Here is a 19,269-nt window from a genome sequence, read left to right on the forward strand (position 1 = left end):
TTATTCCATATACATACATAGCATACTTATTTGACTAGGCCTATAGAGAGACAAGTTTTGCTTTTAAAAATAGTCTCTAAAGCCAAATTGGCTTTTGGTTGGTTTACTTAAAGCCAAACTTGTTTACTTATTTTTAACGTATTTTTTATTTAAAGATGCACACAAACAAGTTTTTTCTCGTTTTTTTTCATTTTTTTTCAACTTACTGAAAAATTGTGTTCATGAAAAGCTCTATTGCTTCAGAAGCCAATTTGACTAAGCCCTCCTAATTCTATGCAAAAGCGTATGTGTAGACGTCTTACCCTGGGTTCCCACTGATTTTGTTTAACGAAAAAATAGTCGTTTTCGCGTGATCCGACAAGTTTCCTCCGTTTTTTCCCGGAAGCCTATGGGTCACAACGGGTTAGTTGCGGCGTCTAAGTAAGTCTACTGAGCCGCTGAAAATCGCATCCGTGATTTTAAATTGAAAGCATTGTAGAACCATAAATTGCAAGTAACTGAGAAACTAAACATGTTATAGATAAGACTTATATTTTTCATTAGTCATAGTTAGCCAAGGTTAATTATAGGTTAGCCCTTTGAATAATTTTCTTGGCTTCTAGAATTTGATTTAGCCTATTCTTATGCATGTGCTTTTTAAATATAACACAGTATCTTTGCGCTTCAACGGCTGTAGTGAACCGTTTTTGTGTGAAAATTTTTGCGAATTTCCCGCATCCGCTATCCGTTTTCGTAAATCGCACCAGTGGGAACCAAAGGTTAGGTTTTCTTTTTATACTTTTTCATACTTTGTTGTTTTGTTCTAGAAACCGACAAATAGTTGTACCCGATGAATACTTAATAATTTCTAGAAGCCAATTTGACCAGGTCCACTTATTTTTGTATATAGATTACGTAAGAAGATTACCCACAAGCTTCTAAAAATATAACCCCTCCCTCTGTTTCATTTCGTTAAGCAGTTACTAGAGTTGGAAAGAAGTTTATGTCCCTTGGTTGATCACAGGGCACCTTTGAATGCCCCAAGAAAGAAAAAAGTGTTTCAACTTTTTGTAAAGTCAAGTTTATACCTGACCAGGACATACATAAGGAATTCAAAGTTACACACTAAACAAGATCTTAAGGAATAATCAAGACTGCGTATAAATTCAGAAAAAAACTACTGATTTTGGCATAATGTGTGCCTTTAAAGTGTTTCTAATAATAATTTATAAATGTTCTGATATTAATATAAAATAGTTAGTTCGAATATTTTGTGTTTCTTGGCAAAGAAAACTGTGGCAACTCTATGCCACACCCTGTGCTTTCTCGTATTTTTCCATCGTGTTTTACGGGTCTAACTAATTAATCTTATATTGCTTATGCAGATGATTTATTACTTATTAGCCATTCAAAATTCATCCCTGTTAAGTCAGTCCAGTCTGTTTCTAAGTTTTTGAAAAAAATCCATATTATGCTAAATGCTGAAAAATGTTAGTATTTAGTTTTAAATGCTAAAAACCCAAGTATTGATTTGAGTTGTAGTTCTTTTTCAGTTAAGCTGGCTCCTGCGTTGCGTTGGATCAGGATTAGTATCTGCTCTTCTATTTCAGCTATCCGTGCTAGTGCACTTGCAGATATTAAGAATAAGCTTAAAGCAGGTTATGCTAAAATTGTTCCAAATCGTGGCCGAGATTCTCGTAAGGCATTGGCTAAACTTTATTCTACGTATTGTGACCATTCCATTCTTTTTCTATCAGGTTTGCGTCCATTTTTTAATAATAATGATATGCAGGATATTAGAGTTTTGTATTTCCGCTATTGTAAATATCTTTTGTATTTGCCTCGTTGGTATAGAAACCGTAAGATTATTCGAATGTTTAATGCAACTGATATATTGACGTCATATAACAAGTTGGACTCCAAATTAAAAGATGAGGCCTGCAAGCGGTTGGGTCCTTTTCATCCTCTTGTGCGATTGTTTTGATTTGTATTTTTTATATTGATATTGTTTTGCATGTGTTTTGTTTTTGTATGTCTTTACTTTTTATTTTCTTTTGTTACTCCACTTTTTTATAATTGTTAGTGGGTCAAAAATAAATTATTATTATTATGCTTGGCAAACATTGTTTCTCCATCACAGCCTAGTTAAACATTCTCATTTGGCCACTTCCATACCAAAGATTTCGCAAAAAATAATTGATTGAATATGTTATATACTATATTTTGCATTATATATTATATTTGAATATTATATATTACTTTTTTTTATAGAGTTTAGGTCTCGTTAAAATTATATTTTATCTTAAAGGTAGTTAACATTGCTATCTCCAAGCCTCTCCAATCGACAAGAGAAGACTATTTGCAGACAAATTATACAAGGATAATTTCAGTAATAGGTTGCAAGTTTTGCTTGGCGTTGAATGACCTTATGAGTCAAGTTATTAAACCCCATAGCTCCCATAGACATCCTAAAGGAGCAGCCAAGGGGTTCTGACGTACCCTCTGGATGGGTACTACTGCCTAGAAGAGTTCTACTAAGTAGAACACAAGGTCCTATTAGGGCGATTTGGACAACACCACTAAGAACTGAGCGAGGAGAAGCGAACGCAGCTAGGAAGGAGATGGCAACAGGAAGGAGGAGATGGCAGCTAGGAAGGAGATGGCTCGTCAACAGTGGTAAAAATAGGGTGGTAAGGTAAAGGTGGGGTATCCAAGTTCAGTCTGAAAGAAGATTATGTTCAATTTCTGCACACAATTAATATACGATTAGGCTGAGAGTATGTACAATTTTTCTTCGTGGAAGAAAAAACGAGGTGGCTAGATGATTTCACATAACATTGGCATAACGTCGTCAAAAAGGATGCTGAACCGCTTTGGGGTTTACGGAAGCACGGTCACAAATGAGATAAAGCGTGGCTGGAGTTACTACAACCACACAGAGAAGACAGAGAAATTGAAAAAAAGTCCCCCTTCCCTAGATTTTGAATAGTACGTCCGCCCTCACCTAATTTTATTGGACTGATGCCACTGTTTTCACCTAGATGCCTGGATGGAATTCCCCGTTTAAGCGAGTGTGTGTTCGGACATACATGCTTAGGCATGGCACGTTACATTCTGGCGTTACACATAGGTAGGTTACATACTGGCACAAAATTTTAGCGACGCGACTTTAGTGGCGCGACACTGCTAAATTTTCAAATAAAATTTGCGCATCTATCATAATTTTTTTTTTTTTTAATGATTATGATATTCAATCAGGTTTGTCAAAATTTAACAGTCTTGGGCTGAAACACGTAGAAACTAATTGACCACAAAATGACTGAAAAAGCGTAACTTTCAGTTACTCAGTTATAATATGGCAAAACAAAATCAATAATTGGTAGAGAGTCCAAACCATAATTATCTTGACATTATAATAGGAAAACTAAAAACAGTGTCTTATGGTATTCAGTTAGTGGTGATTGTTGCAAAAATACTTTCTCTGGGCCAAGACGACACTGATAAATGTCAACCAAAAACTTTCTTTAAAAGGTGTTATTTTTTACAGACAGCAGAAGTTCCTCAAACAAGGTTATTTAAACCTTGCACAAAATATTCATGCCAAATTTTTAAAAAATACTCATTTACTAACAAAATTATTTCCAAGTCATCAATTAATTAATAATTTGTTTTTCAATTTTTTTTTAGTTCACTATTTAAATTATTTGATCATTATTAACTAGTATATTTGTTAATCTGTATTTACATTTTGTTTTTTAATTTATGTTTATTTTTTAATTGATTAATAATTTATTAATTACTTTCATTTATTAACTTGCCCTCTACTTAGGAAATAAAATTTGAAAAATTACAAAATGATTATAACCGTTACATTATTTGTCTGGAATTTTGTGCCCCTAAAATCTCTGCACCCGGGGCAAGTTCCCTGACTGTCACTCCCCTATAACCACCTCTCTTCTTATGGCACGTATATAAAACTTGCATCTGATTCCTCTTCTTCCAAAATAGTTTCAGGAGTTTGTCTTCATTTTTTGCTTCTGCTTCTTGTTTTTACTGCCTTTTTGTGGCAAATTATTATGAAAAATAAGTGTTTTTTTGATAATATAATGGTGAGAGCTACTATTTCTGGAGCTTGAGATAAAGTTTTATAGGAACCTTCCTCGAAACATTTCACAGGGTGCATAAATACACCAGTTTAGGGCCTCATATCATACAAACAGCCCCTTCAAACATTATTTTCAAACATTTCCATATACAGCCACATCAGGGTATCAGAGAACCTTATCATAGGGGTTTCAAGCTCCTATCTACAAAAATGTGGAATTTTGTATTTTTTGCCAGAAGAAAGATCAAGGATGCGTGTTTATTTTATTTATCTTCTTCCCAGGGGTGATCGCAAGGCCGTATCCAGGGGGAGGGGGGTTACCCTGTTTGAAAACCAGTTTAGTCACTGAACAGCAGGATGGCCCCCAAAAACGGACAAGTTATACAATTATCATTTCGACCGATCGGCTCCCTTGGAATATTCGTTCAATTACATTTTGGCCTTATTCAGGCCAAAATTATTGTTTTACAACCAGGAATACAATAAACTGAAACATTGGTTGTTTTGTTAGATAAAAAGGGGGCTAATGCTTTAAAGTCTCCTTCGACAAGCACCCCTCCAGATAATATATGATAGATAGCCTAATTTCACAACCCCTAGAAAAAGGCATTTGTGACCTTCTCAAGAAGTTTTCGAAGTTTTGTCGATTGCTTAAAAACTTTACTTTAGGGTTCTCAGACATGTTGAACTTAGTATTGCTATTTTAAACGTGATCATAGCCTACACCTTTTTGGGGAAGAGGGGGCGGGGGTATTTCGCCGTTTTTTATTAGTTCCGCAAGGTTGTCTATGCTAATAAGTTCTATGGGTAAAATTAAAATAGTCGAATTCCCCATATTTGAAATACACTTAAGAAATAGAGCTCATTGGAATTTGCCCGGTAAACCTTTGTAAAGCAGCATCATCGATTGAAGTGGTCGGTTTAAGAGAGCTTTCTTTGCAGCAAACCTGACAAATGCTCTAGCAGGCTGCTGCAAAAACAAGTCAGCTTTGTTTCTGAAGATTCCAGAGCCAGCGATGCTATTTTCAGGAGCCTTGGAAGCTGGCTCCCCTTACCTATTTCTATTTTGGCAGTACCAAAACAAATAAAGATGCAAGGTTACAGCATTGTCACTGGTCATTGGAAAACAGGTCTTTTTTTCACCTTTTTTTGTGGTTCGTCTCGATGTTTGCGGACTGTAGTTTTTAATTTTATCAATTTTGAATTAGCTCCATTACTGGAAAAAGACTAATAATGCGTATATTGAAAAGATTTTGGATCAAGTGTGAGTGCAGGGTTGCAATATTATTTAATATTTAACTGATAGAAAGAATGAAGTAGAAAAAAGACTAAATTAAAAATATTTTAATTTCAGACTGAATAAAAAACTAAAAGCAAATTCCTGCATTAAAGCATTATTTAGCAATCTTATCAAAAGTACCAGGAAACCGGGCTTCACCCGGGTCCTGGCAATCGACACGCGACAGGCTTGTACAGGCTTTTCCAGTATTGGAGGCTAGCTCCAATACTGGAAAAAGACTAATAATCCATATATTCAAAAGATTTTGGATAAAGTGTGAGTGCAGGGTTGCAATATTATTTAATATTTAATTGATAGAAAGAATGAAGTAGAAAAAAGACTAAATTAAAAATATTTTAATTTCAGACTGAATAAAAAACTAAAAGCAAATTCCTGCATTAAAGCATTATTTAGCAATCTTATCAAAAGTACCAGGAAACCGGGCTTCACCCGGGTCCTGGCAATCGACACGCGACAGGCTTGTATATATTGATTCTCGATGTCGCTTGTCTCCTAACCGAATAAAAATATGAATTTCTTCTTCTTGGCGTCACCTTAGTTTCGATACAATCGCCCTGGGAGTACGAATTCTTCCTTAAAGTGGTGACCTATTTAGATCGTCATTATAAATCACACACCGCTGATTATCGATAATCTTGATTGAAACTCAATCATGTCCTTTGTAGATGTATCTATTTAAATACTTTACCGGACCTATCCTGCCAACATATTCAACATTGATGTGACATTAAAACTTTTGAGTAAATAACCGATATATATATATATATATGTTAATAAACGACGTTAGTTTAGATTTTATTCCAAGTCTGATATAGTAACCTAGAGGCGTTGATTTTGGACAATGTCCCAATAAGAAAAAAAAATCAATTTCAGCTAATAGTGAAATTAAATCACAGTGTTGGAAATTGTTTCTTTCATTCGTTGTTGCCTTAGGAGCTGTGAATCACTTGTATTTTTTTAATGCAGCACGCATTTGCATATTAGAAATTATTTGCATATTGTTAAAATTGGCAAATGCTTGTTTTCATTAAATAAAATGTTTGGTTGACTACTTTTTTTATTCTCTATTTTGGCCTACTGCCATTAATTTCCTAAGATATTCTCCTACGTTGTATACAGGGGGGGGGGGTGTTAGGGGGTTTGACCCCCCCCATTAGTGTTTGCCTGACTCGTAAAAACGTAATAAAAATGGACATCAACAAATTTTTGTTTGCGTTTTTTGAGGTTTTTGTGTACCCCCCCCCCAAAAAAAAGAAAATAATTGGTAAAACCCTCTCCGAAAAAAATCCTGGGTACGGCCTTGGTTGTATCCATGGTTAAAATTTACCTTTCAAAAAAATATAGATACAAATTTGTTTTTAGGAACAGAAGTTATTTCAGAGTAAGTTTTGATGTGAATAATCTATGTATTTCGTTTTTTTTTTTTTTTCAAATACTATTACTATTGTTTATTTAATAAAAATTGGCATTCGTTTTTAATTTTGAACAACTTACTCTTTTTTATCAGCAATAAAAATAGAGATGTAATTTCAAGTTCAATGCATTTTATTAGTGTAGCCTACCACAGTTTTTTTTCGAACGTTAATCTTGACGAAATTGAAATAATTCTGTGGTCTTTAAACCAAGTGCATTCCAAAGTAAGTTAAAAAAAAAAAACACGAGAATTAGTTTAACTGACCGTGAAAACTTTTTTTACAGTAAAGACTCAATGCAGTTATTGCGTGAAAAAACAGTTGGTTGAATTTTTTTTTAGAAAATGTTCATTATGTCTCTAATAATTTTACATAATATATTGGTAAACCTGACAACCACGGCCGTATCCAGAGTGGTAGGCTGTTTGACCCGCCCCCCTCCGCAGATTGTTTGTGCGATTCGTAAAAATGTATTAAAAATGAATACAAAAATAAATTATACGTTTTTTGGAGGTCCCCCCCCCAGAAAAAAATCCTGGATAGGGCCCTACTGACAAAATTGGATATCCATTTCGTCTATAGGTAAGATTAGCCTTCTCTTATTTTGTGGCTTTAGGAAAAATTGCTAAAAAAAAATTTGATTAGCTATTTTATTTGCCCCCGTCTAGTGGATGTCTGAGCCAAATTGGAAAGGTATATTTACATTGTTTAATGTATGCAGAACTTTGCCCTGGCTTGGCGCTTACCTCGGGCGCATAAATTTTGGGGGTACACAATTTCAAATATTGCAATTTTGAAATTTTATTTTTATTAAAATAAAGTAGAGAGCGCAGTTGGCAGTAAGTATAAGCAAATTGAATCCAAAATTTTCATTTTCCCCATATCTTTATCAAAATTCCTTAAAAATAAAATTAAGTTAACCCAAAAAACCTATTAGAAAGTTAAGGAAACCTATAGATGCGTTAGAATAAATTATGCAAAACGGAGATGAAGGGGTCTCGCAAGCTTAAGAGTTGCCTATCAACATTATTAGGATTGCAGTGCTGTTGGCCAGTAATGAGTGGTTGCTAAGTAAACTTAAATTAATATTAACTTACCTTTTATCGACTATGGGCCAGGAGCAACTAGATGACTCAATGTTAATGAGCGCGCCTTATGTTAATTAATGCTAATTAAATGAAAGAACGCGACGCCTTAGAAGCAACTAATTTGGACCAGATAACTAATAATTTTTAAGAGGCTAAAGTAAGAGAATTCAGATTTAAACAAATGCAAAATTTGGTTAATAATAAACAGTTTTGGTTTGTAAATGAAAGTTTTGTTAAAATTTAGCCTGAAAATTTTTGGGAAACAGGGGTGAGGGTCCTAATTTGCTACAGGCGCAAGAGAGGCGAGAACCACCATCTGATTCCATTCTGGGCGTGCTTTTCGTTTTTGATATACTATATCTGTTTAATTTTATTTAATTGATGGTATGCATTAAAATTCATTCATTTATTTATTCGTGGCAACTACAAAATACGAATATAAATTAAAACAAATTTCAAACAGAAAAACGGTGTTTTGTTTTAAGACCAAATGCCTAGATTGACAGTTCAGCTACGATAATTCGAAAAAGGGTACTATACAACATAAATTTCTTAAGCCACATTGGCCTGGCATCAAGGCCGTATCCAGGGGGGGGGGTTACCCGGTTTGAACCCCCCCCCCGGAATTTTTGACCGAGTCGAAAATAAGTCGAAAATTAGAAAAACCTACGTAAAAATCAGTAAAATTAGTCGAAAACTGAGTCAAAAATTAGTAACCCCCCCCCCCCCTGAAAAAAATCCTGGATCCACCCTTGCCTGGCATAGCATAAAGAAAGAAAAACGAGCAAAAATGGGGTTTTTAAAGTTATTCGCTAGTATCTGTCAATGGCGGTTCAAATTTTTGGATTTTCTTTTTGCAAATCGGGGATATTGGTGAATGACTCACTTTTATGGTTGTTAGGTATTTGGTTTTAATTATTATAATTTTTGGATTTTATTGAACTTTATTCATCTTTTAATTTTTTTGTTTTTTCATTGTTTTTTTTTCACATTCACATTAACTTTTTGCGTTTTATTTTGTTGGTTTTTTCTTAGGCACTCTTATTGATTATATGCTCTCGTTTCGCGCTGAAGAAGAGGCGCGTTTGTCCCCTCGAAATATCCGCTTTGTTGTGTTTTGTCAGTATTTTCATTTGGCCTTCAAAAATTTTTACTCGTTTTTCTTTCCTTGTGATACAACATAAAATTTTAAAGGAGAGCCAAAAAAAAGACTGAAAAACAATGTCTCTGATTTTTATTGTTATTAACAAAAAAAAGGTTTGTAAATAGAAGGTTTTGTCTGGCTCTGAAAGAGCCAAATAAAAGAAAGCCATTTTGGTTCTGAAAAAGCCAGAATGGAAGGTTTTTGTCTGGGCCTGAAAGTTTTAAAAACTTCAAACTTCAGCTTTTTCTGCGAAAGTAATTTAAATCCAGAAATAAATTTTTAAGAATGTTAACGATGTTAAGAAAGTTTTAAGAAAAAGCTTATTTTCGGTCTATGTAAGGCGTTGACATTAATTTCTAACACTCTTGCGCTAATTCTATCTTTGGCAATTGCCCAAAATTCTGGTTTTAAACCTTATGGTAAATAAATTTTTGTTTAATGTTTTAACATATCTCGGAAAGAAAAATAAACTTCTAATTACACTAATAACAAAATAAGATATAGGAAAGTGGACTGAATCAACCGAATAAACGTTTCCTGTTTAACAGGGTCAGCTATAAGTATTGCTTTGATAAAAGCGCTACTTGTCCCTCTTTGTATCACTATAGCAGACGGTGGGAGATTTTTTAAAAATTCTGCGCAAACCATGCTTTTTTTGCTGTTCCTTGGACCAGAAAGGCGATCCGCCGACGGAAAGGCCGTCTCATCAGAGTAATGCTCGAAAAAAACTTTACCATCTTGTAATTCAAGGGAAGAAAAAGAAGAAAGATAATCGAATGATAAAATAGGTCAAATCCCTGGTCAATACAGAGTCATCTATCGATTTCAGGAACGTACTAAAAGATAGACACTTACGGAACCATTTTCGAATAAATCTGTGAGTTGAATAATCAACTTGGATTGTTTCTCCCAAATCATGCGCCAAAAATCAGGGACTGTTGACTCCAACGGTGCTTGACATGCAATATAATATTGTGGCTCATCCCGGGGTCCCTGAAAAGAATTTTGAAACACATTAAGTTTCAGTAAAATGAGCATATAGTTTACTTACAATCATCTCTTATGCAAATATTACCTTATCATAAAAATTTGTTTTGACTCCAACTGTAATTTTTATCACTTCTGAAGGGCTATAAGGACGATCTGTAACAACAGTTAGATATGATTAGAAACTATAAATGAAGGATAATATGGAGCTACCCAGAACATCCACTACCCTTTGACGAGCTGACTACCACCACTGTGTGTTGGGGTAATATTGCAGACTACGCAGAAAGTCGGTTGGATAGACAAAATGAGATATCAAATTCTGAGTGCTTGAAGAACAGCACTGTCACTCGCGGCACTTCCACATAGAATAGTCCCCTTGAGGTCCGTCCTCCTACAAAGTCCCTCTCAAAAGAAAATGTGATAAATAGAACCGCGCAAAAAGCTTTAAAAAATTAAATAGTGCCACATTAAGGTACTAAGACATATTAAAGCACATTAAGTGCCACATAAGTTTTGGGATTGACATTATAAAGGATGAAAAAAAAAAATAGAGTAATCAACGAGCAGTGGTTCTAATATGACCAAGGGAGTTAGTTCCTTTGTACAAGTGCCGGGAACAAGGCAAAAAGGTATAACTGAAGATGGGCTCAAGAAATAAAAGATATAAAAGGGCACGCTCTCCGGATGGAAGGATGACAGATTGCCAAAGATTTTCCTTTTCGGCAAAATAACTAGGGTTAAAAGGAAAGCAGATCGCCCACGGTTAGGGTGGGAGAATGTCGGAAAGAAATATTTAAGTGAAAAAGGAATTTCCCGAGAGGGTGTAAAGAGGAAGACTTTGAATTAATTGGGATGGAGGTGGAGTGTGCGTAGCTGTGTTGGCCTCAGGTAGCTTGGTGCTGCGGTGTGTTGTAACATAGCCATTAGAGAGAGGATAAATCATTTGTAAATTATAACAAACCGCAAGGCTATCCATGTCTTTGGCTCTTCCTCAATATCATCAAAAGCTTTGCAAGCCCCAGAAAAAACAAAAAAGGATTTGTAACATTTACCCCCCCCCCAACCACATTATATAAGTTCGAAATTGCCTGACAAAAAGCTCATAAGCCCTAATAGACTCTGCAACTACTGCTACCACTGCTAGTACTACAACTACTACTAACAACAACAACAACAACTTACTGCAGCACCAAGCCGTCCGAGGTCATCACAGCTACACGCGCTCCTCATCCACCCCAATCTATTTAAAGCCTCCCTCTTTATACCCTCCAAAAAAGTTCCAATTTCCCTTAAATCCTTTCTTAGGAGCTTCTCCCACCTAATTCGGAGACGACTTGATTTTCATTTGAATCTAGATGGTTGGTCGAAAAGAGCGATCTTCGACAATCTGTCGTCTTTCATCCGCAGAACGTGGCCTAGCAAATAGATTGGCTGTTGGAAATATGATAATCAGTAGAATATTGCAGAAGAAAAAGAGGGGCGGGGAATCATTCTGACGACTCAATATTTTTATGTTCAGCAAGGTTATAACATTCTGGCATTTGCGCTGTTACATGGGAGCTAGGATGTTCCCCACAATATTTGAGCTATAGTAAAATAGACATTGAGATTCAACTTCGCCAACCAATAGTCGTATAGATCCTTTTCAATAAACAGATTCAGTTCTAAGAAACCTACGTTCGTAAAACAAGATAATAGTAATAAAAAAATTTCACAGATCTAATATAATTGCTAAAAACTATTTGCTATTTATTTCTTCTGGGGGTTAGATCCCCACAAAAAATTCATTGATTACTGAAAATATATTTCTTTATTTTGAAAACCTCTAGATATTTCCAAAGACATTACAGTTTACTGTCCCCGATATTTTGATCCGCTTCTTGGATTTTGGCATGATGCTAACTTCAATAAATCATAAATATCAATTACTAGCTAATAATCAGTGACATAGAATCAATCAACATAGTCAAAGACAGTTACCATGTAGAGATTTGAACACACCAAGTGAACAAAATCCGATTTTAATATTAAACGCGTGAACTAACTATGGCTTGGCTTTAGGGTGACAAGAGCCGAAGTCGGTATTCAAATTTTAAACTTGACCTAAAAATAATTTTGCTCTTAATAATTCAGTTGTGACTTTTCGCATTTTAACACCTTTTCCGTCGACCTGTGGGGCGATCTTTTTGGTCGACTTTTTTTTATTTTCGTTGTGTAGTTCCAGTTATTGACTAACATCGATCATTGCTAATCGTTCAAGATCATGAACGATTTAATGACCTTGTAATTCATTTACCAAGCAACGTACCTTGGGACTGCCACAGAGGATAAACAATCAATTTACAGACAACATTTCTTTAATATTTAGTAGTTGAGTTTGGTCGGTGAGTAAAACTTCCAGTGATTTTCAGATATCTGATCTGATTCCAGAAAGTTTCATTTATAGGGCTATTGATATGGGCCATGGATATTAGCCAAGATATGGACCAGGGATATGGATAGACTATGGATATTAAAGAAGAATTACCTACCATAAACCAGAGATTATTTACAATGGGGAAATATTTGGGAGGGGGCAGTTTTAAAAAGGCAAAAACACAGGGTGCTAAGAATCTTTGGACAAACTTGTAAGTATTGAAATTTTTTTGGAGGGGTCATAGGCCCAAAGACCACCTTCCACGTACTTACAAGTGGGTCTGGAAATATTGGGGACAAGGTTAAACTGATCTGATTAGGAGGGGGGTGCTCCTGACTCTTGAACTATTCGTTCTTTGTTTGTCAAGCAAGCGTATTTGTTTGATAGTGAGCCAAGCGTTGTGGGGACTTAGCTAGGAGCAATGAAACTCTACGGCACACGTAAAGCTCAACGATACACATTAGATGGTGGAAATTGGGCAATCCCTCGCCATTTTTTTTTTTTTTTTTGTAATTCCAAATTATAGAGTGGGAAGAATGTCGGTGGCCGGCGTTTACCCTTACCCCCCCCCCGTGGAAAACACCCCCCGGTAAATACCCCCCCCCCGGAAAATATCCCGTGGAAAATAAGGCTTGCCAAATTTGAGAGCTTTATTTGAGTTTTATTTTTTTAATTTCCGAGGGGGAAGGGATTTTGGTACTTGTGTATTATGTGCCACTCCCTCAAATTTACGCTGTGTTAAATTCGAAAATACGCCGTTTTTTTCGTTTGTTTCTTCGTTATTTTAGAAATAAATTTGGGCCATAAATTTGCACATTAGGGGGGGAGTATAGCAGATCTGCATGCAAAATGTGTTTGGTACAATTATTCTACATATTAGATCGATAGATAGATAAGCGTATTTTAAAGCCAAATATACGGCCATGAACACAGTAAATAACATAAATGAAAGGCACAAATAACATAAACTTTTTGATCAGCGATCATCATAAAACACTTAAATGAAACATCACATTAACCTAATAATAGTACTTAATACTTGGAAAAGCAGTAATTGGAAAAAAAACACTTAAAGCTTGGAAAAACACCTAAATTAAACATTACATTCAATTTATACTGGGATTTTTTTTTTTTTTTTTTTTTTTAATTTCCAGATACCTCGCTATTCTTGTGTAGTTTTTTAGTTGCCATATAACTAGAAAGAATTGTTTACTGACTTCAAACTGTCCAAATACTTTACCCCCCTCCCCCTCCTTATGTGCAAATATATAGCCCAAATTATATATTTCACATATATTCTGTCGCTTGTTTTTGTCTTGTCTCGCGCTAAGCTGGAAAAAAAAAAACTAACGAAGAAACCGGTTTGTTCTCGAGTTTTACACAGCGTAAACTTGAGCGACTGGCACATAATACATAAGTACCAAAATTCCTTCCCCCTACGGAAATTAAAAAATAAAATTCAAATAAAATTCTCAAATTTGGAAAGCCTTATTTTCAACAGGTGGTATTATCTGCGGGGGGGGGGGAGTATTTTCCGCAGGAGTATTTTCCGCGGGGGGGGGTCAACGCCTAGAACCAAAAGAATGTCATCGTTAGTAGCTGCAGTCGGGTTGGGGAATGAGAAGAAAAGCAGCATCAAAAGAAATCGAGGCAGTCATTTCTAGACTTCAAAAACCATTATTTTTCTCCTCTAAAAAGTATGCGTTAGTAGTCTCTGTATTTCTGGCAGAACGCCAGTGTTTTTCGCCTCACCTGGCATCTGAAATTGAGATGTTTCTCCTTATTCAGATGATCCCCTTGCCTCATGCAGCTATAATTATTTTATAATTTACGTGCAATGAAGTCATCCTAACCGATACGAAATTTTTTTTTTAAATACTGTGATTCTAGAAAGAAAAGACTCTTTATCAGCCACTTTGTGTAGATCGAAGGTCACGGATACTTAGGAGGGGGCTTACTACATCTAAAATAGAAGTTTCTAGTGTTTTTTTTTCAGTTCAAGTGATTGGAGGGCAGCCGGTTCAACTTTGGCACCCTTTTTCCATATGACCCTATCATGGCCACTAATTACATCACGTGGCATGATCTGGAACGGCATCACGGAGGAGTGCCGCCAGTGGTGGAGGAAGTAACGCTGTACTGTTTAGCAGAGAGTGGACAACCCTTTGGTCCAGACTCGGTACAAAAAAGGGATAAATTCAAGCTTCTGACTGACTCGGTGCAGAAAAGAATAAAGTTCTGATTCGGTGAAGAGACAAGCTAAATCCTGACTTGCTGCAAAAAGAAGATAATGACTCAGGGCAAAAATGGCACGGCACGAAAAGATACTAAGTGCTGACTCGTCACGAAATCAAGCCGATTCCTGATTCAGTGCAAAAATGAGCCAAGTCCTGACTTAGATGTGAAGGGTCATCTTAGTGATTGCGACTATGTAAAGAGGACAAGTAGAAGGGGAAAAAAACTAGAGAAAAAAAAGAGCCGAAAAAGAACATATTCAAGCCATAAATCATAGAAAGAAAAACGAAATTGCAATATTCTTTCATGTTTGACTTCGTATGTTTTTTTTTTACTTTTTTTGTTGTCCTTGGATTTTCTCGAAAGGAAATATAACCAGGAAGTTCCCACATACATTGCATGCCAATCAGCCATTGCACATAAATACGCAGTTAAACACCATTAGACTCACCAAATTTCACCAAATACCAACAAGTTTAGGTGGCGTTGCACCCCCTCCCCACCCCCTTGGGACGCCCCTGGCTATGGGGCAGGTGAGGCAACTGCCCCATCCAGACCCCAGCATCCCCAGAAACGAGTCAGTTTTTTTTAGTATATCTTTACCTTTATGGTACTATATGGCTAATTTTTTCAGTTTCCAGTGTAATTTTACTTGATTTGGGAAAATTGGCTCCAAATCCCCCCCCCCTGGATTTTGACGAAATTACGCCACTGGATTAGTAGCTCATTTTACCATCGCTTTCTAGCTGTGCTCCAGCAGAGTAGTAGGCTGGACAGACCAGGGTACATACACGGGGCTGACTTTATGCCTAAAGTTTCTTGAATCTCTGGGCATTTGTTATTCAAATTATCAAATCATTTTTTATTTACCCCTCCTCGCTAAAAGAAATTTCGTTGAGTGCCCATTCATTATAAATTTAAAATAATTTTCCAAGAAAACCTTTTCTGTGCGAAAGCGAACATATCATTCGAGGGTGTACGCTCATAGAAAACGCTGGAAAAAAACGTATGTCTATATAGTCCTTAATGCTAGCAATACAACCAAGTGTCCCGCAGAATCAGGTTACCCTGACTAGGAAAACCCCAAGAACAGCGGGAAAACATCAAACACATTAATAGTGATCGTGTTTTCCAGATATGCCGATATCTGGATGATATCTAGGTATGCAATATATATATATATATATATATATATATATATATATATATATATATATATATATATATATATATATATATATATATATATATATATATATATAGTAGTATGTACGTCTAATATGTTGAAAGCCGCTGAGAGATAAAAAAAAAAATGGCCCTGCTTCGGGCGTCATAATTTAAATCAACATACTGTTTCAACAGTTTTCGTTTTCATTGAGCATTGAGGTCCCCTTATCCCTCTCTACATGTCCTGTAATTTTATGTCAATTGAAGATAGTAAAGCCCTGCTTTAGGTGTCCCTTATCGATAAGCCAAACTTCAAGGTAGGCTACTTGGTGTTCAATTAGGTCTGCCCGACCCTTTCTAAAGAACCTGTAGGTTTCGAGGCTTTCAGAGACAAAGCAAATGTTTTATCTAGCGGTACGACTCGACATAGCCTAAATTAGTTTCAAATATTTGTTTTTATGAATATTGTCCGCTTTCTTTAAATAAAACTTTGGTTCAAGTAATTAATGTGTTTTTTATTATTAAATGTGTCTTATAATATCATATTTTCATCATTTTTTAAATTTGTAAGTAATTTTTTTAAGTAGCTAAGACTTCGGACTGGGAGTCAGGAATAAGTTCAGCTTTACATCGTAAACTCAAATTGCCGTCGACTGAACTTGTGCTATTTTGCTATCCATGGAGAATTCCGTAGTTTTCATTTAAGCAAAGCTAATCTTAAGCCAATATTGGGGGGGGGGGGTGGCAATGGTTCAGGGCCGGATCCAGGATTTTTTTAGGGGGGGGGGCAAAATAGGCTGATCCGATAAAAAAAAATTAGGGTGGCGCAAAATAGGTTGATCCGATAAACTTGCGTTAGGAGCAAGTTTAATTAACGCAAATTTGGGTTAATTAAGTAAATTACACTACTTTAGACTATGCTAGGTCCGCCACTGCAATGGTTACGTGTATTACCATGCACGTAACAGACTATGTCGGGTGGTAGACTTTAGGAAAGACTCAGCACAAAAAGAGATAAGTCCAAGCTGCGAACTGACTCTGCGCAGAAAATAATAACGTTCTGATTCGGCGAAGAGACAAGCTGAATTCTGACTTGCTGAAAAAGGGAGCTAAATGACTCAGGGCAAAAATGGCACGGCACAAAAATACTAAGTGCTGACTCGTCACAAAAACAAGCCAATTTCTGATTCAGTACCAAAATTAGCCCAATCCTGACTTAGACGTAGATGATCATCTTAACGTCCACTTAACGTCTTAACCACCACTATGTAAAGAGAAGAAGTAGAAGGAAAACAAGACTAAAAACTAGAAAGAAAGGAGAAGAAAAATAACATATTCAAGCCACAAATCATAGAAAAAATAACAAAATTCGCAATATTCTTTCATATTTGATTTCATATATCATTTTTATTCCTTGGATTTTCTCGAAAGGAAATTTAACCAGGAAGTTCCCACATGTATTGCATGCCCATTAGCCATTACAGATAAATACGCAGTTAAACACCATGAGATATATAGTACATAAGTGTGAAGCGGAAACAGAATAACAGGACAATAATCTTCCCCAAAAATGTAAATAAAAATATATAGCATATTCCCAAAAATTATAGTTACTAAGAACAAACAACAAAGTAAATTAGTACAGGGGCATAATTTTCTATGGGGCAGGGGGATAACTGCCCCCTCCAGATCCCAGTTCCCCCCCAACTGAAATTTAGTTTCTTCAAAAATCTTACCAAAACTAAGATAAGCCGGCATAATTAGAGCATCCAGAGAAATGTATATAGAAATAGTATATTTTTCCCTTTATGGTACTTAATGGCTCATTTTTCATTTTTCACTTGGTAATTTTTACTTGATTTGGAAAAATTGGCTTCAAAATTGCCCTCCCCCCAGGATTTTGACGAAATTATGCCACTGTATTAGTAGCTCATTTTACCATCGCTTTCTAGCTACACTCCAGCAGAGTAAAGGTCTAGACAGACCAGGGGACATACATGGGGGGGAGAGGCCTTTGCCTATCCCCCCAAATAAGCTTGCTTGACAAACAAATAAGCTTGCTTGACAAACAAAATATGAATAGTTCAAGAGTCATAGGAGCACCGAACGATTAAATCGTTCATAATATTGAACGATTAGCAATGATCGATGTTAGTCAACAACTTGAACTAAACAACGGAAATAAAAAAAGTCGACCAAAAAAATCACCCCACTGATCGACCGAAAAGGTGCTAAATTGATAAAAGTCACAATTGAATTATTAAGAGCAAAACAATTTTTAGGCCAAGTTTAAAATTTGAATACCGACTTCGGCTCTTGTCACCCTAAAGCCAAGCTATAGTTAGTTCACGCGTTTAATATTAAAATCGGATTCTGTTCACTTACTGTGTTCAAATCTCTACACAGTAATTTCTCTTCACGGTAACTGTCTTTGACTATGTTGATTGATTCTAAGTCACTGATTATCAGCTAATAATTGATATTTATGATTTATTGAAGTTAGCATCATGCCGAAATCCAAGAAGCGGTTCAAAATATCTGGGACAGTAAACTGTAATGTCTTTGGAAAAATCAAGAGATTTCAAAATAAAAAAATATATTTTTGAATGTCAAGACACTTCTTATTCAAATTATCAGATTTTTTCATTGACCACCTAGTCACTGAAAAATTTTTCTTACGTGCCTGAGACAGATCCAGTGTCTTCCAAACTAAAAAAGTACGAAAAAAACTGCTCAATACGGGCGCATTTTACGCCAGCTTTTGATCTAGGATTTCTTTCTATTTTTACTTTTTCCTATTTTTCCTATTTCTATTTTTCCTATTTTTAAAAGATATTTCTTTCTATTTTTAACAGATAAATTTCTATTATCTAGGATTTCGATCTAGGTTAATGCTCATTTTGAGCTATTTTTTAAACGACTTTTAAGCTTGAGAGATTTCCTCACTGTATTTGAATATTTTAAATTTACGATTTGTGGAGTCACTTACTAACTCACTAAATATTGTTGGCTTGTTGGCAATATTGTTGGCCATTTTATTGACTTGGTTGAGCAAATTGTCTTCATTGAGTGTCTATCCATTCTAAATTTAAATTGATTTGCCAAGAATACGCTACCTTTTCTGTGAGAAAGCCAACAAATCATTCGAGGGTGTACGCTCTTAAAACGCTTGAAGAAAACATACGTATGTCTAGTCCTTAATGTTGATAATACAGCCAAGAATCCCGAAGGATCATCTCATCCTGACTAGGAAAACCACCAAGGCCCCGTTTCAGGTGTCATTTATCGATCCAACCAAACTTCAAAATACTTGGTCTTCAATTTGGTCTGGACGACCCTGTCTACAGGACCTTTAGGTTCCGAGGCTTTCAGAAACAAATCAAATGTTTGACCCAAGTAGTAAGGGGATAATAGATTGAAAACCTACAAGAAA

The 19,269-nt window shown here is 35.7% G+C and overlaps 1 protein-coding gene across 1 annotated transcript in view; it reads right to left on the reverse strand.

Moving 5' to 3' along the window:
- Positions 1–19,269, reverse strand: part of LOC148953709 (uncharacterized) — a 123,955-nt gene that overhangs the window by 16,961 nt on the left and 87,725 nt on the right. Inside the window, exon 7 of the mRNA XM_089108441.1 lies at positions 9,884–10,021. Within this exon, the coding sequence (XP_088964567.1) occupies positions 9,884–10,021 (138 nt within the window). The remainder of the gene's footprint in view (positions 1–9,883; positions 10,022–19,269) is intronic.

The sequence above is a fragment of the Artemia sp. Qi Xiang Cuo genome, chromosome 3 (genome assembly GCF_049724085.1).
Source record: "Artemia sp. Qi Xiang Cuo chromosome 3, ASM4972408v1, whole genome shotgun sequence".
NCBI classification, from domain to species: Eukaryota; Metazoa; Arthropoda; class Branchiopoda; order Anostraca; family Artemiidae; genus Artemia; species Artemia sp. Qi Xiang Cuo.